Here is a 24,711-nt window from a genome sequence, read left to right as displayed (position 1 = left end):
ATATATAATTTTTTTGTTTAAACATTCAATTATTAGTGTTACAAATTGAAAAAAAAAAACAAAAAGAATTAATAGTTTTATTTAATTTTTATTTTATATTTAATTTTATTGGATGTCTACATATTTCCTCTTAATTTTAAAATCAAATTTCATACTCAAAACTATTCTGGCTTCAATTTCATCTATTCCTACTGGCGTGAATGCTTTCTTCTAAAGCAGAACATTTTCTATGATTTCTTTGAAATTTATATTAAATTAAAAAATATGTATCTACGGTTCAAATTATTACTTAATACGATTTTAGCACCTTCAATTTTAGAGAAATTAATTAATACAGAATAAATCCGTTCACCTCTACATTTAGCTACTAATCTCGTATTAGTTTTACCATTTAAAATTAAGTTAAAAAACCAGAAGAATATAATATAACAAGATAATTAAGGCCCCCAAAACAATCTTGGATCAACATATATTGTACGGATCCAGAAACAGGGACCCCCAAACAGCATCCACGTCATCTAAAATGTCTCTATTGAAAGTTTAATAAATATTATTATTAACTAATTAAATAAAATAGGGCTAGGGATCTTTCACATGGCTAATAGAGAAGCAATACGTCACTGACACAGATTTGTCAGGAAAATACTTTTTTTCTAATTAAATCTTTTAGTAAATAATGTCTTTTGTCAGAAATGTTGCAGTATAGAGTCAGAAGAGACAGCTGCTCACGTGGGTCCCCCCCAAAAGCCTCTATTACCTTTTTGTTTTTGTTTTCTTTGTTTTTTTTTTTTTCTTCTTTTTTATGAGTTTTGAAATTATATCTCTAATATTTTGTTTGATAAAGTAAGGCACGCCGGCACGCGAGGCTCTTACTATGATCTCACGTGCGTCCACGTGACTTATTTTCTCGAGACTTCATTCATTATTGGAAGAGATTGAGACTTTCCCACTTCATGTGCTCGTACGTATGTCGCATTTTGAAATCTCTAATTTCTTTTTTATTTTTAAAAGAAAATAGATAGGAATAAGACTTGGGCCCTTAGAAAAATATTTTATTTAAATTCGGTTTTTTACTATATAATATTTTTACAAAATTATAAAAATAATTTTAATTACATAAAATAAATAATAATTGAATAAAGTAAAATTTATGTTTGGTGGTGATCTAAAGAAATACAGTGAGGTGGAGAATACGAAAGCCGCAGCCCAACATGTCAGTAAAAAGAAGAAAACTACTGTAAATGATAAACTTCAACTCTTAGTTTGTTTGCAGTTATTGGCCATATCTTTTTTACCTTTTCTATTGAATTTTCACTTGCAAACACAAATTCCCTTGCATTTGGTTTTTCAATTTGACGGCAATTTACACTTCTCTTTATTTGCCTTTATCACTTTGCTATCTCAGCATCTATTGACAAGTTTTATTAGTCTATTTAGAAACCTAAACAATTTTTAAGTTTTCTTTTCAATTTATTTTACTGTACGATTGAATATTAGTATTATATATGAATGCAATTTTTTTTTATCACACAGTGATTATTCGTTATTGATGGTTCTAATCAGTAAGACGATAATTCTCAAAGTCTATTAAGATTATGTAAGAACTAGTAAGTCAGCTAGATTAATGCATAAATAATCTAAAGTCAAATTAACAACCATAATGAAGAAAATAATATCAATAGTAAAATAATAATAACATTAGGGTTTGAAGATAATTTTTTTAGATGTATAAATTGTATTGATTTGAATTTTAGTTTCAGAAGAGTCATATTTAAAATAAATTATTTCATCTTGCAGAGATCAAACAGAATTTATCAACTTAAGAATATTGATAACTAAAACATAAAATAGAGAAATTAATAAAAATAGAGCAACGGGATGAATCTGAATGCCATAGAACATTATCACCTAATTGAAGTATGGACAATGTATACAGGTCAAATACCTTATCATTATTATTATTATTATTGTATATATTTATTTGAATTATTTTACTATATTAGTTAAATTTATAATATATAATTATATAACTCAAAGTAATAATTAATATTATATGTTAGTTCAAGCAAATAAAAAAATTGTGCATAAATTTGATGTATATTCTCATTATACACCAAAACGATAGAGATCTCGTTTTTCTATTAATTATGGGAAAAATCCCCAAGCAAATTGTGAAACGGAAGAGTTAATATTAGAGAATCTGTAAACCCAAACGGGAGCCCAATAGTCACTAACAAGCATAGGGAGATTGCAATTTTTGTGGAGTGGATTTTCTCCAACTGGCCCATAGATATTCCATTATGGGTTGGATCATAGATCTGCCATATCTATATGGAAATGATGAATTTCTACACAACCAAGTTCAGTTCTGGCCTTGTATTAAGCCCAAATTATGTCTCTTACTTGGTTTTGGGCCATTATATTATACATTCCATTTGATTGTTAGTTTGTTACCCCATTCTTGCTCCACTGCATAAAACCTTTTTTTTCTTAAACTATATAATGAAGCAAAAACTCCAATTTTACTAAGTTTGAGATATGCACCAATCATTAGACTAAACAAAATTAGCATCAGGAACTTTTTTATTTGAAAAATATAACAGACAATGAGAAATTGGGTGAATTGATAATATTGGGATTTAAGATAGATTCCTAAGAATCTTATACCCTTAGCCATATATAAAAAAGAAAAAGAAACGTAACGTTACTCTAAAATTTAAGCAATCTTTTTATTTTTCCAATAAAATTCTTCACATTTTAATTATTAAAATCATTTTACATCTAATCCAATGCTTTTTCGATCTTTTTTTTTTAAATTGGAATCACTAAATAGTGAAGCTTAACAAAATCTTTAAATAAATAATTTATATGAATAAAAATTACAGTGAATTAGCAAAAATAAAAATTATAGTGTCTTAATATGAAAATTAGATATCTGATTCAGTGACCAAATTTATAAAATAAATAAGTATGCTGTCGTAAAATATTAGCTGAGTCAATCCTTCTTTGAGGAGTTGAAGATTGCTGTAGGAGAAAATACAAATAAAACAAAACAAAACGCACTTTTATTATTGGTGATGGATTTTACTGGCTAATATCCAAATTGGATTATGCTACCCAAGTTTGCTTTCTCTCATTTTTGTTTGTTTAGCGGTCTATGATTTTTTATTTTTCTGTTTGATAGGTGGGTCTAAAAATAATTGTACAAAGATTTATTTCAAATAGAAATGCATTGTGGGCTACATTCTCGATTCAACTTTAAAGTGTCAAAATCATACATATCTGCTTTATGTGAGTATGAAATAATAAAAGGACCCCTGAATCAAATAATTAAATAATAATATAATTATTGATGCATAAATCTCATACATATGAGTACAATTTAAGATGGATATTGCATTAGAGTTGTTTATATGACCTTATTGCTATGAAATATTCCAAATTGAGATTTTATTAATAATTATTGACCATATATGACTCACTTAGGATCCCTAATTTTAGGGGATTATTTTGCGTAATTTTTCCGAAGGTTTAATTCACGAGGCTTAAAGTAAACAGTGATCTAATAGTTGCAAGATTACTAAGGGACTAGCAATGTCAAAAATCCAAATACATTAGCGCTGTTGAAATCTGGGTCTAAAAGACATTAAAGTCACATTTCATGATTCGTTCGACATTGACAATCTTCTCACCCGCCATAATATTAGTGGTCATTGCCTTGTGCAGCTTCGGCTTTCTTCTCTATTTTCTATAAGGATTGCTAGGTTTGATTTACTCGTCTATGAACTTTTATTATTTTATTGCTAATTATTGTATTACCTGAGCTAATATTATTTAATAATCAATTCGAAGTAGAGTCGGAATTCAAGACTCCATGATCCGGAGACAATATCACTATAAAGTAAATTATACATGGTTATATTTCATATATTTTATTAAGAAATAACATTATACATATATATATATATATATATATATATATATATATATATATATATATATATATATATATATTAGAGGTAGCAAAATAGAAAATAAAATAACATTTAGTAGAAGAATACCTAACCCTAGTCATATGCAGGCTTCATCATTGATTCCCATTATATGTGACTATGGTTTGGAAGTCAAAAACATCATATAAAGTAATAATATTGTTGAAATAATGCAAAGTTTCGTTGTTCCCTTATGTTAGGTATCAAGTTCTTCCTTTCGATCCTTCAACTATGAGAAACACTTGTCAAAGAGTAACTATGATAACTGATAATGGCAAAGCCTATTATATAAATGTTTTTTCTTTCTTTCTTTTTTTCTTTTATTTTATTTTTTAACAAGAACAGAGAAAGCAATTTCATGTAGTGGAGCTTTGCAAAAAGCTAATTATTTGAGTCCCATTCAATTAATTAATGTATACAGGAAAAAGATAAATAAATTTAACAAGCATTGTGTATATTTCCTGATGTAATATTTGTGCTTGTGAAGCTTACAATTGTGGCAATTATAGTTTGACCAGTCAGCTTAATTTACTTGATCCAAATTTAAAAGAATTCTAAGTCTTTTATTGTTCCCTACCAGAAGGATCCTGACATTGTTGTAAGACTACTAGGAAACTTGACCTTACAATTTTTAGTCTTGACTTAAAAGAAAAAAAAATGTTTGAAAAGACAAAATATTGGGAGTTAGTTTTTAAAATATAATAATAATTTAAATAAAAGTTATGGGATTTCTTTCTTATCTAATCAAATGTGGGTATTTTTATAAAATATAAAAATTACTAGTTAAATAGATTGTCTTTAAAGAGCTTATTTAACTAGATTTTCCTTTCCCTAATTGTTTGTTTTATCTGAAGTTATTTATTTAATTGCCTTGATTTGATCATCTTTTGGGCCATATCCAAAAAAATTTACAATTTTGACCCAAGAGTTTTTACTATTTACATTGAATTAATTAGGCCTGATTCGGTAAATGATTTAAAATATTTTAATCTTTTTCACTTGTTAATAATTTTCAAAATTTTTTATATTTCAAAAGCTAAAAGAATTCAGTTGCTTTCGAGAGTAATTTTAGACTTCCATTAGAAAATAAACAATTATAATAAGCTTAATGATGTGGTTTTTATTTTTCAAAATTGAAGACGATGATTGTGAAAAACATGAGAATGAAAATAGCCGGCAACAGCCACCTACTAGATTACGTGTATTCCATGTTTTTCCTTTATATATTTATTTATTAAACCCAGTTGAGTAACATATTTTATTCTTATTTTTCAAATTTGTCAAATCTTCTGTTATATGATTAATATTTATTTTTTCTTAAAGGAAGTACATATTCAAGTTCTTTTGACTTCTTTTTTTCCTTTTTCTATTCAAATACAATCTTCAATAATATTATTAAGCCATCATTTATGGTCTCACTTAGCTGGATGAATGTAAAGAAAGGAACAACACTTGTTCTAAGTTTTTCATGGACTTGTTTATCTACATATAATCCTCAAAAAAATTGTTTATATATAATTCAAATTAAAAACATTTAAGGTGTGTTTTAAATTATTCAACTTTTTTTAGTTCACAGATAAACTCATTTATTTTAAATGAATTTTTTTTTTTTTTAAAATCCAATGAGTAGTGAATTATATAATAAATAAAATTAAGTAATATTTTTATTATAAAAATAATAAATCTCTACACTCCCTCATTGGTGTAAAAGTTTGTTGACACAAAAAGCATGTTAAGTAGGTGGCCTAGAGAGTTAAACAAAACCCAGATGCTAAATATAAGTTTTGCCCATTAGACACTTGCTGGATGCCAACCTGAAAGGGTCAATCTACACAAAACTCTAACTAAATTACTCTTATGATCTGCTAATTAAAACTAAAAGTATTAAATTTTACAAATATGCCAATTATGATTGGCTTTTAAAATGAGATTCTAACTTCTAAGATTTTTTAGTTGGCTGGGTATTATATAATATAACTGCCAAAATAAGATTCTCAAGAAAAGAAAAGAGAGAGAGAGAGAAGGGGAGAAAAATACAAGACAGTGATGTTGTGGATATTTAGGCAGACAAAATATGTATAAAATACAGGGATTTGCAAATATTGGATTCTGAGGTGAGCCTGACACAGCAAATCATTATGCTGACAAAAACTATATCCTAAAATTCTCCTCCTTTTTAGGAATTAAGAAATATAAATGAAATGGGAGGGAAAACTATGTAAATTAGCTATGATGTTACACCAATTTTTGACAATTTAATAAATTGTTTAATTTCATCATTTTCATTTGATTTTATTCATTTACTTATAATGTAGCAAGTAAAATTAAACTACACAGAAATTAATTCCTTTCCTGTTAGAATACAATTGGGAAAAAGAGTTTGAACGGCGATAAATAATTAGAGTCCCTAAAAATTAAAAAAAATAAATATAATTAAGTTTTTTTCTTATTATATTTTTTAAAGGAAGCAAATACCGCAATATCATAAATTAATAAATGTATTAGTAGTTTGTTTTCTAAAAATATGTAAAAAGTAATATATTGTTATAATAATTTATTATTCTTTAATAAAAAATTATGGGCTTTAATACTTTCACTCGGCTTAAGTAAAATTATACTACCATTGGAGTTTTTATCTTCTTTTTTAAAAAAAAAAAGATATTGGAGATTTATTAATCAATTTATTACTCATATTGATCTCTTGGTTCAGTTTTTATTGTATAATTTTAAACTATATTATGCATGAAATAAATACAAAATTGTTTAATTTTCTCATGAATGCATGGCAACGAGATCAACTCTTTTAATTTACTCTTATTATTGTTGTTGTTGTTTTAATTCATTACTGATAATACATTTACATATTATATACACAGTATTATTAATAAGCCAACCGTTATTTGTGTGTTGGCAATGTCATGTAAAAGTTCCCATTCGCTGCCATGCCACTCAATTATTATTATTATTATTAAAATTATTATTGAATAACAATATAAATGAATTAGTAATCAAGGCAGCACGCCAGTGGAAATGACCCACATAGTGCTTGCTTTCATCACTCACCGTTGGATGGTCCCACCGGGAGAGATTCCTACGGCCAAGATTGATATCAGATTCCACGATCACGATCGTTGAATTAATTTCTTTAATAAAGGATAAAAAGAAACATTTTTCTTTTGGACATGTCAAATTTTGGAGAAACTGGTCCCCACGCGAAGAAAGAATAAGTTAGAAAACAATTAACAGGTGATAATGTCATTTTAGAATATTTTAACTAAAGTACACCTTTAGCTACTTAATTTAATCACCCAGTAAAATATAAGATATTTATACGGACTTAATTTACCATATATATACATGAGATTTGATTGATTAAAAGATAAATCAAAGAGGTTAAAATATTCTTAGTTTGAAAACAAAAGGTAAATGAGTAAGTGTCTAAATGGTCTTATTGGTATTCTATTAATTATTTATATTTTATATAATTTACTACTCGTTTGCATCTTCAATAAATAATAATAAAACTTCATTATTATTATTATTAATTTTATAGTATTTAAAAACTTTTATATACAATTTTTAGATGTTTCGATTTTAAAATTAGATTTGAATTCTTAAGTTAAAAGCTTTTAAAATTTAGTTTGATTTTTTAAAATAATTTTATAGTTTAACTGTCCAAAATTTTTAATATATTTGTTTATATAAAGATTTATGAACGAAACAGTTTATTATCTTGCTAAAATTTTATTATTATTACGAGAGATTTCGATATTTGAAGATTAATAATTCTCTTGATGTTATTATTGTTATATTTTATTTTAATTTTTTTGATTTAACAATTGATTTCCTTTAAAAGACAAATTCCAACTAAGATCTATACTTAAATTCTGAGATTCAACCTGAATTTCCAAAAAAATAAAAAATAAAAAAAAAGAAAAGAAAAAGCAATGGGTTAGCTAGATAGGTAAGCTGCCGCCATTTCCTCCAATAGCCAATACTTTTTCTTTTTGCCTTTGCTCATACGCCTCCATTTTTCATTGGTACGATTTATGTGTAGCTGACCCTTCCTGTCTACTCCACAACTAACGTTTATTTTAAGCACCTTCAACCTCGCTATGCCCTTGATTTAATTTATTTATTTCTATAATTATTATGATAAATAACTCGGTCAATAAATTTAGTGATCGAATGTCTATTTACAGTTTTTCTTTTTTCTTTTTATTTTTTATTTAAGAAAAAGGGTTTCTGTGTTAAAAAGGAAGGGGGGGAGGGGAGGGACTTTCCCATGCATGTTCTTGTGTAAAGTTTCTATCAGAGAATTTGTTTAGGTTGGTGTTTTTTCAATTTCGCCATATATTATATTGTTGATCGCAAGTATTTGACAATGCTTCTTCTTCTTTTTTCCTTTTTAAAAAGATAATTTTTAAAGTGGAAGGGGACATAAAACTCAGCATTATTTAAAAAAACAAAGTGGTAACATATAAAATGTGAATTACAAATTTAAATTAGTAAAAGAAATTACAATACTATTAATACCATACCCATTTTAGCCACTTGCAAATAAATAATGTGGCCTGTGTCAGTCATCCCATGTGTATGAGGTAACTAGGAAGAGTTAGTTGGAGTTGCCTGTCTACCAACTTATTCATGGAAATTCTTTGTTTTTCTTTTATTACAAAAAAAATAAAATATATATTATGGTCAAGAAGACAGGTCAACCTGCAACCTTGCACACAAGTTCCATTTGCCATCTGGGCTCAAAGGCAAGAAATGACATAATAAATAAATAAAGAATAACAAATAATAGTTTCTGTTTGTACAAAATTTCAAAACTTGAATAGGGAAATTTTGAAATCTTTTAAAAGGAGATTATGTTTTATCCTGTGGGGTTCATTTATAATTTTGTTTTGTTGTCAGTCAGTTTTTTCAAAACCCCTCATATCTCAAACACTCACATTTTGGCAGTGGGTCATTTCATCTGCTCTTCTTCTATTTTCTTTTCATTTGTTTCTTATAACTCATATAAATACATTAAGTATTTTTGAATTAAGTTTAATATGGAAAAAATAATAAAGTAGAATGCTTATCAAGTCATCATACTTCATCAATATTCACCATTAAATCTAAAAATAATAAATTGGAAGTAAAATGTATTTGTCACTCCAACTAATTCTGACAGTTAGATATATTTTTTTTTCATTTATTTTTAAAATAATCATTTTTTAGGATGACAGAGACAAGGAAGAGCATTTTTACAAGCATTGCTGGGATGGGCTCTCAAAACTCAGCCTCAAGCACATCAAAAGGTTTTACTACTGGGGTCACTGTTAAATAGTTAAATATTTTTAATTCATGATGGGTTATTTTATATGAATAATAAATATTCATTAATAAAAGAGTATCATACATGAATATTTTCTTTTGGTCTTTTCACCATATCTGCCTCATTATAATTCATGATATAGCCAAGAAGTTATCATCTATTATGTACGAATATTCTTTTGTCAAAAAATAAAATAAAATTTCTTAAGGAAAATAATAAATATGACTCATTTTCTCACATGAAATAGCCAAAAACTTATCATCTATTATATATAATGTACCTTTTTGTTAAAAAGAAATACATAAACAGTTTATTTGTACTGAAAAATAGGACCGCTAGAAGGAGGGCTTGAACCTCCGACCTTGTGGTTAACAGCCACACGCTCTAACCAACTGAGCTATTCCAGCTGTCTTGCCTGCCATTACTATTATATTGTACTAATTCGTTCGGAAGAAAACTTATTAACAAATTCGTGAACTTGCTAAAGTGCCCAATTCATCCAAATTAAAAATATTTGTTTTAACATCTAGTTTAACATCAAATTTCAAATTTTAATAGATATAAAATTTTGTTAAATTAGAGTAGAATTATTAGAATAATAAATTATTGAACCAACTACTGGATTAGTTATATATATAGTATTGTTCGGGACGCATATTACACGGATAAGTATTCCTATAAATATAATTTAAATTATTATTTATTAAATTACTATATAATAAATGTTAAACAATAAATAATTAAACATAAAGGTTTGAAATAATATGAATTCTTAAATTAATTTGTTAAAAAATAAAATTTAAAGTATTATATTTTTTATAATTTTTGTCTTTAATTTTTGTAAAATTTATATTGAATTATTTAAAATCTCTCTCTCTCTCTCTCTCTATATATATATATATATATATATATATATATATATATATATATATATATATATTATATATAATGTGATTATATGATTAGGAATGTACCTAAGTATTATATATATCTAAAAATTATTCAATTTAATATATCAAAACTAATTTAAGGCATTTTATTATAATTTTTAAATTTATCATTTATATAATAATAATTAATTTTTTTAAGTTAATAAGTTATCAGAATTTTATAATTATTACAATTGATAATTATTAGGTTTTACAGACATTAAAATTAAACTATATAAAACTAGATAATTTTACTTCAACTGAACTTAATATAATTCAAGGTCTAAATTAAATATTTTATGAATTAAATGTTTTAATTGAAGCAATTATCTCCTTTTAGTAAATTATTAAATAAACTGATAAAAATTACAATTAAAATGAATTGCTCATAAACTCTAAATTGAGAGACCAGATTGATCTTTAGCCGTTAAAACTAGTGTATGGAAAAATCAAACTCCAAATAAGAATTATTATAAAAAAAGGCAATTAAAGAAAAAAGAAAAACTCTTATTCTAACTTAACCAGAGAAATAAAAGAAAGAAAATTACTCAATGCTAATGAAGATATATATCTATTTATCTTTGTTTCCGTATAAGATCTTGATGGATAAAGAAAGAGTGGTAAGCTGGCTGGGCACTTTTACCACCTTTTTCTAAAGCCACACAGCCTTGTTTATAAACGCTTAGACACACCAGAAAATAAAGAAAAGAAGCAGCCCATCATACCCATCAAAGCAAAAGCAAGAAAAGAACAGAGAGAGAGAGAGAGAGAGAGAAAAAGAAAACAAAATAAAGAGAGAAGAAAAAAGAAAAAACCCAAATAACAAAGAAGGGTTTTTGGTTTCTGCTGCTGGGAAAACTTGAAAGATTATTTTTATTATTGTTATTATGCAAAGAATGGAGCAACAACCATCACAACAGCAGAACCAGTTAATGGTGCAAACCTCAGGGAGTCTTAGCTTCAGCAGTCAAATGTCTAAAGAAGATGAAGAGATGTCAAGGTCTGCTCTTTCTACTTTTAGAGCTAAAGAAGAAGAGATTGAGAGAAAGAAACTGGAAGTTAGAGAGAAAGTTCAAGCTCAGTTGGGTCGTGTTGAAGAAGAGACTAAACGTTTGGCCATGATTCGCGAGGTATTTTTTTTCTTTTTTCTTTCTTCCTTTTCTGGGTTATTATGTTCTTGAATGTTAACTTGAGAAGAAAAAAAAAGATTTCTTGGCTTCAAGACTTAATATTTTTCTTTTAAGATGAAACTTTGTAGATTTATTTTGCTGAAATTTTCTTGTTGAGGGGAAAAGTTTAAGTTTTTATTGCTTGCTTTGACCTGTTTATACAGTGAGTAAAACTCATGATCTGAACATAACTGGACATGAATTTTAATGGAAATCTGGTAATAACCTAAAACTTTAAATAAATAAAAAAGAAAACAAAAAGAAAAATATCACAGTAAAAATTCTAATTTTGATGAAAAATTAAAGAGAGGTCCTGTAAATTAAGATTTAGTTTTTGGTTTTATGTATATTTACACCAGCAATTACAAATTTTTCTTTTTCTTTTTCAAAAAAAAAATTCTTATATAATAACTGGTTAATGATTAATTTTTGTGAAAGTGAGATATTTGAAAGAAGTGTTTGAAACTCAAAACCCATATGAAATTGGCATCTATTGACTTTAAAATAACAGTTGTTTGTCTGTACGTATAAGATTTGTGGTTGTTTAACGATTCAGAAACTCTTATCAACTGCTAATCTGTTTTAAACTAATTTTATAAAATTGTCAGGAACTTGAAGCACTGGCAGATCCCATGAGGAAAGAAGTTGCTCTGGTGAGGAAGAAGATTGATGCAGTGAACAAAGAATTGAAGCCTCTAGGCCATACTGTCCAGAAGAAGGTAAAAATTTACAGAGACATGCCAAAATTTTGATGTCCAACAAATTTTGTCATGTACATAGTTGTTAAAAGGCCAAAAACAATTCATTGTTGTTTTACAATATGCAGTATTGCAAATTGATGGAAGGACCACTGAATTTTGGATTTATGTTTTTTCATCACAGGAGAAAGAATACAAGGAAGCTCTGGAAGCTTTCAATGACAAGAACAAGGAAAAAGTACAGCTCATAACCAAATTAATGGAGGTATGGATCTCATATTTCCTTTAAATATGATATAAACATGAGCATTTAGAAAAAGATATGCATACTTTTACCTGCTTTTTTTACCCGAGTGGTAAAAATTTGTGCTTTCAAATATGGGGTGAAAGGCACACACATTTAGATTATATGTGTGGTTTTTAGATGGCTACATCTATCTGGGATTAATCACTAGCCATTATTCGCACAGGTTTACCTTGTGGTAAATATTCAAGCATAGATTATGTAACCCGGGCATATACATCTGCATTCAGCTCCTAACTATCATAAAACCATATTCGTTAGAACTTGGAAGTTTCATATCCATGCATAGCTTGAGAGGGCTCCAAGTGTTTTGGGTTCATTACATGACCATACACTAACTTAACATGCATGGTTTTTAGTGCAACTGTCTGATAGCCAATCTTTTCTGTTTTGTTTTTTGAGAATGAGCAGCTGGTGAGTGAAAGTGAGAGGCTAAGGTTGAAGAAGCTGGAGGAGCTGAGCAAGAACATAGATTCCATACACTGATTACATTTATATAGCCTACTGCTGATAACTGATTAGGTTTGTGTGATGTATTTAAGTAACTTCTTATATATTTTATATGGGGTGTTTTTATAGTTTGGTGCATTCTATCCTTGTTTGTTTTATTAGCATTTGATGGAGTCTTTAGTTGATTTAGGAAAGGGTGAAATGCCCTATTGAACAGGTTTGTAACTAAATGTATCTTCACTCTACATTTTCTCACTTTGCTTTTATCTCATCTCCTCTAGTTTTTGTTAATTTGGGGCTTGCTCTTAAGTGTGGATTTCAATGCCACAATTTGATTATTATTCATTTATTTTATGTAAGTTTTGCATTTGATAATTATTTTTTGACCAATGAGGAAAAAACTGTGAGCTGTGAAGCTATTCTTTTGAAGTGGAGATGTTGCCCATTAAGGCTAATGGGACAAATTATCCATACTCATGCAAATTATAATTTGGTGATACTTTATATTCTTGCCATAGAGCCTTTTAAAAGAAATAATTAGAAAAGAAAAGAACAAATCTGGAGTATATTTCTCAAAATCAGATTGATGAACTCAAGGACAAAGAAAGCAATACAAATCACACATTCTACATGGATGTGTTCATGATTGTAAGTTCACCCTGAGTGAAAAAAAAACGTAGAGAAAAAAACAGGGTAATTAAAGTAATTAATGATGGATGTGTACCCACCCAGTAGTCTATTCTGTCTTCCTTTTTCCAACATAGGAATAATAGTATGTATATATAATTTTTCAAAATTGTACTTACCACTTTCAATAATTTGTATATTTACTTTATCTTTCAAGAGAATGGATTTTTCATCAGAAGAAACTGAGTACTTGCATTGTATAGAAACAAACAAGGGATATTATGTAAGAGGAGAAATTTCAGCTGATCTTTTAGCAAGTTCTTCGCCGGAAACGCCATGAGATCTCTATACAAGACCCAATTTCTTCTAAGTCTTCTTGAAGATGATGACGACGATTATGTTGATGTAGAGAGGACTAGTCCACAATTTAAATCACATTATCCAAAAGAGGACACGTAAAAAGAAAAAGGAAGTAGGCTAAGGATTGTAGCCGTTAGAAGGTGGCGAAGTGTGAGTCAAAAAGAGTGTTTTTGGTAAATGACAATGGGCCTCTAAACTTTGCTTTAATCATTTTGATGTTGGCTGCTCTCCCTATTTGCAATTCCAGTACTACTGCCAATTATGCCTGTAAGAAACTACCTTGGAGATGCACAACTTCTGAATTTCTCTTGTGAAAATATCCGTAAAACTAGACAACTTAGAATTTACTTCTCATCAACTCTGCTTCAGTCCGAGCGATTATATTTTGCCCGGTCAAGATGGGTGTTCAAATTAGTCAATCGAGTTGAATCTATAGTATAAAGAAAACTGTCAAAGAATGTTTTAATGTTCTTCGAAGTACAGCTCGACAATCAAGTTAGTTTGAGATTCAAGAGAAATAGGGTGAATAAGTTAATATCTTATGTGTTTCTATTGATTAAATCACATTACTGACTTATTTATTGTGATTCTTTTATATACGTGCAATATTTTTATTCTTTATAAAATAAAGAATACTCTTTATTTTTTAAACCAACTCTTGTGAATCTTAGAATGTATTCGAGGTAAACCGTAAAACAAATACTTTAAAGATTCAGTTTCTTGCTTTAACTTATTCCTATATCATCATTCCTTATTTAGTTGTGTTTCAAATAGCGTAGCAGCATACATATAAGTGATAGAATTCTATTTTTAGGCCATAATCATTTGTATAATACTTTATAATCAAACTAAACGCATGAGTTTGCCAATTGATTGAGAAGTACACAACTTACCAAACTCATGCTGACACATCAATTCAAAATTACGATAATCATGAAAATTAGAAAAGAAAATTACGAACATATAAGGCCTCACAAATATGCCTAAGACTCATCACAAGAGTTTTATGTTAAAATCTTTGCTCATCATGGCAGGCGAGTGACTCAGGGTTTGTTTAAGTACAGCAATGCATACCAGCAAGTTTGAACACTACAACCACCACTAATAAGTTACTTAATTGTCATGGTTTCTTTAAGACCATTAATTTAACACAAGATAGGAAAAGATTAAAAGAAAAGTAAAAATTCTTATATTCATGCTAGAACCTCTACAATTCCACTCAAATTTGGTGGGAAACACTAACCCAAGCCATATAATTCAGTACCCTCTTTTGTTGCATGCTAATGATTCTCAACCATTAATATTTTAATTTCCCATTAACTTTGGAAACCCAATTTAAAAAGTCCATTTTTATTACTAGAAAATGGTCGGAAAGGGAATTAAAAATTAGGAGAATTATATACGTAATTTACTTTGAGTCCTTTGTTTTGCTAGAAAATCAAAGATGAATTGAAAACAATAAAGAAAATCACTTCCTATTTGAGAAAATAGAAAAATTAACTTAGATTTTAAAAATTATTTAAAAAAAAAATCTAAAAATTTAGTAAAGAGACGGACTTTTAATAAATTAAAAATATGAGTTTTATAGTATGGTGCATCAAATGAAATTACATTTAGATTAGATTTTGAAGAATCATGCATGCATGGCATAAGAAAGTCAATCAAATTGAAATTGAAATTCAGAATTTATGACATTGTATGTCTCATCCAACACAAAGAAAAGAAAAAATAAAAAGGGTTTCATGCGTTCCACGCGTGTTTATTGCTTCAATAAAGACAAAAGAAAGTGAAGAATGAACCTTTTTTTTCCCTTTATTTCTTAAGCTAGCGACTTAAAAATGGAAATGTTTGAAAGGGAAAAAAAGAAAAGTTGTTAATATTATTCATCTCATCTCAGTTCATAGAGAAAACTAGAAATTTGTCACATATTCGTAAGCTCCATTTTCAGAAAAAGATGTATGATTTATTGTGACGGTAAGTAAGCGTAATTGTTGAGAAATCAAATGCGAAATTAGAATAATAATAATAATGAAAAAGCAAAGAGTGTTAATATTAAGAAAGCAGTGGGACGTTAAGTCTCCGGTCTTCCACCAGCCGTGTTGATCATTTCAACAGGTGGTTTAAAATTGAAAGGAACCGAAGAGAGACAGTCTTCCTTTGGCCATGGACACCGTCTTCCTAAACACTGACTTGTTCACTTTTTCTTCTCTCTTCTTTTGAATCTGTCATTCCCAATTTAACAAATGAATGCCGCAGCCGTTTCCTTTGAGATTTACCAGCAGCCGCAATGTATGTTATTAAAATACTATATATAATATTAAATTAATAGTTAATGTTTTATATTTAATATAATAATATATAGGATCAACAAATTAATAAAAAATTCCATTCATGTTACTGTTGTTCTAGGTAACATTTGCGTTATTGGCATGTTTCACATTTTCATATCTATATATATTTTTCTTAATTCAGAAGATTACTAATTTTATCTATGACATTAATAACAATTATTAAGTTAAATTTTCTATTAACTAAAATTTTTAATGAATTTTTTATTTTCATTAAATATATAAAATTTGGATTTATAAATAAAATCCTTAACTTTTCATAAAATACAATATAAATATTAGATACTTTAAGTAATATTTTTAGAAAAACAAGGAAAAGAGTAAGTTACACGGAAAACTCATTTTCTGAATTTGTTGTTTCATTTCAGTAGTTGTAACATCTACTCAAGTAAAGATGACTAATAAATTGGGAATTTTTATGGGTTTTTTTTGTGTTAAAATAAAATAAATAAGATAATAAGATAATGACCAATCATATAATTTTTTTTAAAAATATGATAACATGACAGGTTACGAATTAAAATAAGATTTGCTAAAATAATATTTGTGATTTTAAAAATTCATGCACCCTTAAAATGTATGAGAAATTAGTTTAATTTGTGATAAAAATATGAAAATTATTATCATTTTTTGTAATTCAATAATAAATTTTTTTATTACTACAATATTTAGTTTTTTTTTATAAATTTATCAATTTTTTTAAATCATTAAATTTCGCAAAAGTTGTCATTTTTCATAATATCATTCATTTTTTTGCAACTAGTTTCACTTACGAAAAATTAGTATAATTTAAGAAAAAATATGAAGAAGATTGTCATTTTCTGTAATTTAGCAATATATTTCGTAATTATAAAAAATTTAATATTTTTTATGAATCATTAAATTTCACAAAAGTAATCAATTTTTAATAGTATCAATCATTTTTTTACAATTAGCAACATTTACGAAAAATTAGTATAATTTATGAAAAAATATGAAGAAGATTAGTATCTTTTATAAACTTATCATTTTTTATAATATCATTCTTTTTTCCCAACTAATAACACTTATGAAAAATAATTTTAATTTATGAAAAATATAAAATTATTTTTATTTTTCGTAATTTAGCAATGTATTTTACAATTATAAAAATATAATATTTTTCGTGAAACATTCAATTTCATAAAAATAATCATTTTCCATAATATTGTTCATCTTTCACAGCTAATAACACTTATGAAAAATTAGCATAATTTATGAAAAATATAAAGAGAATTATCATTTTAATAAAATATTATATATTTATAAAATTGTAAAGAGTTCAACATGTTGCAAGCAATCTTTATTTATTGTGCGCGGCGATTTCACACTTATAAAATTTAAAAGATAAGAATTAAACTAATTAAAAAATAATATTGTTTAATATAAAGTAAAATTAAATAAATTCACCCTCAAAAACACCCTAATAAATTATATAATAAGTGAGTAATTTTTAATTTTTCATATGTTAATAGGCTAAAAACAGACAGTAGAGGACCGTCGTGGATTGAATTAAAACATAGAACAGTTATGTAGACAAAATATTCTCAGATTGGACCAGAAGCCTAAGTGAAGCCCATATAATTTAAATGAACAATTAAAGTTCTTATGAAACATTTTTAGGCCCTCTTAAGGGTGGGAATTATTTTTTAAGAAATTAATTTATGTTGACGATCTTTTTTCTAATTTTTTTACGAATTTGGCTTTTGAAAATATTTTTATTTATACTGCTTTTATTTTTATAAATTTATCAAAAAAATATACTAAAAATATTATCTAAAAGATGCTGAAAGGATATTATTTTGTATTATTATAAAATCAGTTTTTATTTTTTTAGAATTCTATCAAAAAAAATATATACTAAAAATATACTTAAAAAATATCAAAATAATATTATTTTAATTTATATTATTATGAAATTAGCAAAATAAAATAGATTTATCATTTTTATATTATATCTTTATATTTGATATTTGTGAATTGAATGATATTATAATCTTTTTATTATAAATAATGTTCTTTAATGACATGAAGATATATGTTTCAAAATATATCATATATATCAAAATATAATCAAAATAAAGCTAAAAAAAATATTTAAAGATATCAAAAATATACTAAAAAATACTAATAAAATATCAGAATAATATTATAATACAGTTTAAAAAATATATAAATGATTTTTAAAAAAAAAATAGATCGTAAAGGAAAATATTGAACATACAAATAAAACTTTGCATCTAATTTATTATATATATTTGTTAGAAGTTATGTTATGTTGTGGGTGGGTTAGAATTTCAACTTACAGCTTTATATTAACGGACAAGAATGATTAGTGGGCCTGCCAAGTACCATGTCGAACCCACAAAAAATTTGCAGGGACGCTCTCCTTAAACATGCGAGCCCAGAGTGGCCTTCAATGGGAGGATCAAAAGAAAAGCTCCAATTCTTATGCTTCTTTTTCCCTTTTCTACTAAGCGATTTTCCTATTCAAATCCCACTTTAAACTATTAGACAACAAAAAAATATTAATAATATGTTTAAAGTTAGAGTAAGAATTATTATGAGTGTGTCTACTGTTATGTTAAAATAAAGGACACGTAATTTTAATATTTAAAACATTGAATGATTGTAAGAATATTTAATTATTTAAAATTAATAAATGAAAATATTTACTGACTTGATGTATAGGTAGGAGTATACATTTATGGTGTGTTCATAGAGTTATGTATTTTTGACAACAGGCAAGAACTCATCAATTTAATTTCATAAGCAATGAGGGAAAATTTTAGATTGAAACCCCCTTAATTAAAGATTAGCATAAACAGCTGGCTACGTGCAAACTTTTATTAATATTAAGATCAGAAGAGCAAAGAAATGGTGAACTTGAGGAATTTAAATATCTAAATGAGGATCAATAATTGAGTCCTTGTCTAAGTGCTCCATTTATGTTCCTTAAAACTAATCTAAAACAGAAACCACTTTGTCTTTTCTTTAAGCATTGCACCTATAATGTTTAGACCACTAAGCAAGTATTTTAATCTTGAACAACACAAAATTAACAAAATGAATGTAAAATAAAATAAATAAATAAAAAAGAAAAGAAATACACTTTGGTCGGAAAAGATACATTGAAGGTAGTAAGGTGCAACGACAAAGGTGGTCTCTCTAGAGTGATCTCATCAAGGTATGGAGGAACATTCCTAAGCTTAAAACCAAACATGCATACAAAGACAAGACTAATTATTGTTCCCATAACTCTAATGGTCAATCACACTTATTGCTCCATAATTATAAAATGTTCTTTCTCTTTTTGAATGAGCATGTCACATATATAAATTCTTTGTTCTAAAACAAAATCTATATGTTCATCTATCCACCCATATTCCATATCTTAGGTTCATTAATTTTTTTCCATTTTTTTTGGTGTGTTTTTGTTGACAATATATATCCATTGATTCATATGAAGCACCTCATGACTAGATGAAGAGAATGCCTAGAGCATGAGAGATAGGGGAGAGATAGAGGGTAGATGTCCTTTTCTTCCTAAGAAGGATTTTGATGTCTCCTTATAGAGAGACCTACTTCATTAGAATAATATAGTCCCACATGAGATTTTGTACTTTTTTAGAGCTTTTATGTCTAAAAAAGTCCATTGGAAAAATGTGATTGAAAGTGAAACAACAATTCAATGCTCCTTTTATTTTATTTTATTTTACAGAAAGAAAAATAATCTTGTTGAAAATATGACTTTAGCTAGGTAAGACCCTATAATCTACAATTGACTTCTTCAAGTAGGTGCAAAACATTTAAGCAACCAAAGAAATGTACTTGCCAATTTCATACTGTTATATTACAACTTCTGCTTTCCATTTCATGATTTTGTATTACCCAGAAAGACTTCATTTCGTTTTCATATTTCTGTAGTAATTAGGGGGAGAAAAGGTAAACGAAAATCAATGTAATTTCTTCTTAAATAAAAAGAAATGAAATGGAGAAAGAGATAATTCTTTAAATTTTAAGAAATCTCTTGAAGTTTTTGTCACTATCTAACAATATTTATGGAACAAAAATGTCAGGCATTACCTTCATGTTGAAAGATTTCCCAACACATTAATTTGTTGTTTTTAACATAACTAATTAATTATTATTATTATTTAATATTGAGCCATTCTGATAATCTATAAAAATTCCAGATTCCACTAACTATGCAAAACCATGTAACAGTATCCAATGTTTTAAAACTCTCCCCAAAATAGATAAACGGAGGGTATCCAATGTCGAGAGTGCCACGTCATAGACGGCAAACCTTTTTTATTTTGACCTGTGGTAGGTGGGTTCCACAACGGAGACGGACAAAAATCCGACCGCTTCTGACACGTGGCTGCGTTGTATCCGTAAACACGTGTGAAATAGACCGCCGGGGGTGTTTCGCCGTATAAGTGGATGCACCGAATGACGGTGCATTTATAGGTTATTTACTTTTGTCCTTTCCTCTTCTTTTTCTTTTTTTGTCTTTTACGATAAAAAGCTCTACAGATTTTGGAAACGTCGTAATGTTGTAAAGATTTGGTGGTCGTTTTGTATTTAATTAAGACAAACTTTGAGGGGTACGTAAAATTATTAATACTTTTGACCAAATACCTATTTTTCCTGCAATATATTTTACCTTGTTTGTTGGCAAATAATTCTCGATTTACACATTTAAATAATAAATTATGTAATATAAAATTTGGATAATATAATGCCTCAAATATATAGATATCTTTTAAATTCAGTTTAATTTAATATTCAATTGTAGGATTCTATTTTACTGGTTGAAAAATGAAACACGCAACCTATTATTTTATCTTTTTCTTTATAGAGTTTATTATATATTCTTGACTTATCAAGATTACAATTTAGTATTATATGCATAAAAAGATAACTTATAAATTTACTTGTCTATTCTCTCATAAAATTAAAAAAATAAATTGCAACACTTAACATAAATTTTATAATTCTGAATAGTTCTATTATATTCTAAAAATATATATCTATTTTATATTTTATTCGTAATTTAAAATTAATAAGTAATATAAAAAAATATTATTACAGTAAAAATTTTCTATAATAATATCCTACTTAAGAATAATCTCTATATAGTGATAAAAATTTACATTTCCAATTCAGACAGTTATAAATAGTAATAATTCTCAACTGTAATAAGTAATAAATTAAAAAATTTAATTTTAAAAAATATTTTTTATATAGTAATACTTTCATCTATAAAAAAATGATATATATTATATATTGTCTTATTGTAATATTATTTTATCTTATCAATTTTATTTATATAATATGATTAGATATTTACGCATTTTAGTTTTAGTTTTTATCATTTCATTAATAAGATTAAGTATTTAAGTAAAAAAATTAGTACTTAAACTTTCATTAAGTTAATAACCCACTCATAATCATAAATCTTATTTGGTTCAAGTATATGACTGTATATTTGATATATACCGAATATATATTTATAATAAAAAAAGTATTTAACACATATACTAAATTATTTCTATAGTATCAATACTTTTAAGAATCAAGTAAAAATTCTGAAAGAATGAAATTATTTTAAAATTAAAGATAAGTAGATTTAGTGTTTTAAATACATCTAATGCGTGTAAATTTGATAATTTTATGCAGTTCAAAATTTATACAAATGAAAGTCAAAAAGAAAAATGTTGAGAATTTATCTACTCATAAGATTACATTATATGTTTCAGTGGGGATGAAAGATATTACTTAATCATAAGATTTATGAATAAAAGTTCAAACTTATTTCAAAAGTTTGTTGATATATAGCTCACTAATTATATTGCTTAATGATAGTTTCTTTCGTTTTGGTTAGTGGAGATAGTTTTCACTTTACAGCCTGAAAAGATTAGCTTTAGAGGATTATCTTTCATTGAAGGAATAATTTAGTGCTTAATTAGCTAAGTGTAATTATGAGTTTTCTGTTCATTTTAGAAAAGAAAGAAAAAAGAAAAAGAAAAAGTTCTTAGCTTTTCAAAAGAAAAAGAAAATAATAATAATCCATGCGGGTTTCCAAAGAAGGAGCTTTGGTTTTTTAACCTGAAATAAAGTATCCATGGTGGGGATAAGAGCAAACTTAATTATAAAAATATGCATAACAAACAAAACTTAAAAAGCATTAATTATTTATTATTGGATAATTTGCACATGTTATTGGTAGACCAAATATACATGTGTAAAAATAAGATATTGAATTAACAAACCAAACTAATGATTAAATAAGATTAAAACTAATATTCTCAAATTTAGTATGACAGTGTATATATTTTAACTTAAATAATATTTTATTTTTGAATTTCTCCTTTTCTATTTATAATTTTAAAAAACATAATTAATATACTGTAATTGAAAACTAGGGTTAAAAAGAAAAGAGAAAATATTGGTGCCTCCACTGTCGGTGTTGGGAGAAATGGCAGCGTTTTGTTTCTCAGGATTCAATGGATCCAAACAGACGACAATAGCACTATGCTTGCCGTTTTAAGTGGAATTGAATAAAGTTCTGCTCACCGGACAAAATGAAAAAGAGGCAATATATATTATTAAATATTAATTGAGTTCTTATTAATGACTATAAATTAGTGAACATTAAACAAGGATTATGTTGACATTAGAAAGACGTTGCCACTTTGCCTACCCCTAACAACCAGCAAACGAAGGAAGAAAATATTTTAATTACTACTAAAATTCTGATCTTAATTAATTCCTCTTTTTAATATTTTTCTTATGGCTGAAATTAGTTTGAACTGCTAATTGGGCTTATGACAACTCGCAGGAGAATCACTGAATTACAAGCGTGTAATTTGAATATTCTATTAACTAATTAATTATAATTAATAAATATATTTTGATATAAAAATAAAAATAAAAATTAAATATTACAAATAGATTTATTTATTTTTAAACAACTATCAATTGTATTGATGAAATAATATATTGCAATTTTACAAAAATAGCACTTCATCCGGTGAGACTAAACTACATATCAAATTTGTACGCGTCTTTTGATGAATTCGATTATCTAAATATCGGATTCAATCTTTTATTTTTCTTTACTATTTTCATAGAAAAAAACTCAACAATCCCATAATAAATAATCATAAAATTCATATGCCCAACACATTTATAATAAAAACTCATAAAATCTCTATAAAAATATTAAATTTATATATTAAAACTAATTAATATAAAATAAAATAAGAGACAATCATCGATTTAAAAGTGATTAATAATGGAAAAAATGATAAAGTTTTAATGAAGAAAGAGCGTATATACACTAATGGTTTAGTTCTACAAAACTGTTTGCATTTTCTTTTTTTCTTTTTGGTTTATATAAAAATAAAATAAAATATTTCTTTCGTCTAATTTGTTAAATTTACATGGTTTTATATCTTCTTTATAACATCCTTTAATAAGTTATTACTTTGATTAGATTTAATTGTTAAAAAAATCCTATATTTTATACTTGTTATCAAATTGAATATTTATTATTTAATTTTAGCATCAAATATTAACATTGATTTTGATTTAACATCTGGAAAAAATTGTTAATATAATTTGTCGATGTAGCTATGTAAATTAAAAACTAATTTATGTATTCAAATAATAATATTTTAATAATAAAATGAGTCAGCAACTCTAAAGTTAATTTAGTTCTTTTTTATTATTGTCAGAATTCATGCCAAGCTAATAAATTTAATAAATAATTTTATTAAATGTTAAAATTAAAATTAAAATTTGATACTAAATTTTAAAAATTATGTGGTCAATTTAATAAAAAGTACAAAATTCAGAATTCTTTTGACAATTAAGCCTTTTGATTAGGTAAAGTATAATTATAAACCATGATTTATTGCGTACAATTCTAATTGAACATTAATTTATAAAATCTTAATTTTTCCGTAAAATTTCAAAATTAATTCTTAAATAGCTCAATACATAAGCTTACATGCCAACTTTTACATTTTAGAAATTATTTATTGAAGTAAGAGAAAATAAAAACAGATATAAAAATTATTGGCATTAGATGGATGATATATAAATGCAATAGAGGAAATCATGAAAAATAAAAATAAATACTGACCATTTATAGAAATTATGAAAATGTGTAAAATTTTAATTTAATTCTCCCGTAAGACAAGTGTGTATAATTCTATGATATATAAATGTGTGACTAATTAATAATAATAATACAAAAGCAACCATAGATTTCCGAAACTAATTAACCCCATAATAATTAGTGCTATTTGTGTCTCTACAAAAGCAGACACAAATGTACATCGTGATTTAATATACAAATATTCTTTTTTCTTTTTTCTTGAACATAACTCAGTCCATCACTTCTTGGCATTTACTGGGGGGCAGGATGCCATATATGTTGCTTAATACTATATAGTTTTTTATGTCTTAAAAATAAAAATG

General features: G+C 26.4%; 1 protein-coding gene and 1 non-coding gene across 5 annotated transcripts; one reads left to right on the top strand and one right to left on the bottom strand.

The window, feature by feature from the left end:
• Nucleotides 1-9,648: 9,648 nt before the first annotated feature.
• TRNAN-GUU lies at nt 9,649-9,722 on the bottom strand. The gene has a single exon. It is a non-coding gene; the product is annotated as a tRNA-Asn (tRNA).
• A 1,111-nt stretch (nt 9,723-10,833) lies between these two features.
• LOC8261241 (syncoilin) lies at nt 10,834-13,156 on the top strand. 4 transcript variants are annotated; one of them, XM_048370127.1, is made up of 4 exons: nt 10,834-11,374; nt 12,022-12,132; nt 12,240-12,376; nt 12,827-13,156. In XM_048370127.1, exons 1-3 carry the CDS (start codon nt 11,132-11,134, stop codon nt 12,360-12,362), a joined length of 477 nt encoding a protein of 158 aa, XP_048226084.1. In that variant the 5' UTR covers nt 10,834-11,131; the 3' UTR covers nt 12,363-12,376; nt 12,827-13,156. The 4 variants fall into 4 exon arrangements, with proteins under 4 accessions (XP_048226084.1, XP_048226085.1, XP_048226082.1 ...); XM_048370128.1 differs by having other exon boundaries at nt 12,818-12,993; XM_048370125.1 differs by having other exon boundaries at nt 10,838-11,374; nt 12,296-12,376; nt 12,818-13,156.
• Nucleotides 13,157-24,711: the final 11,555 nt, after the last annotated feature.

This window comes from Ricinus communis, chromosome 10 (genome assembly GCF_019578655.1).
Source record: "Ricinus communis isolate WT05 ecotype wild-type chromosome 10, ASM1957865v1, whole genome shotgun sequence".
Lineage (NCBI taxonomy): Eukaryota > Viridiplantae > Streptophyta > Magnoliopsida > Malpighiales > Euphorbiaceae > Ricinus > Ricinus communis.
This window is presented reverse-complemented; position numbering and strand designations above follow the sequence as displayed.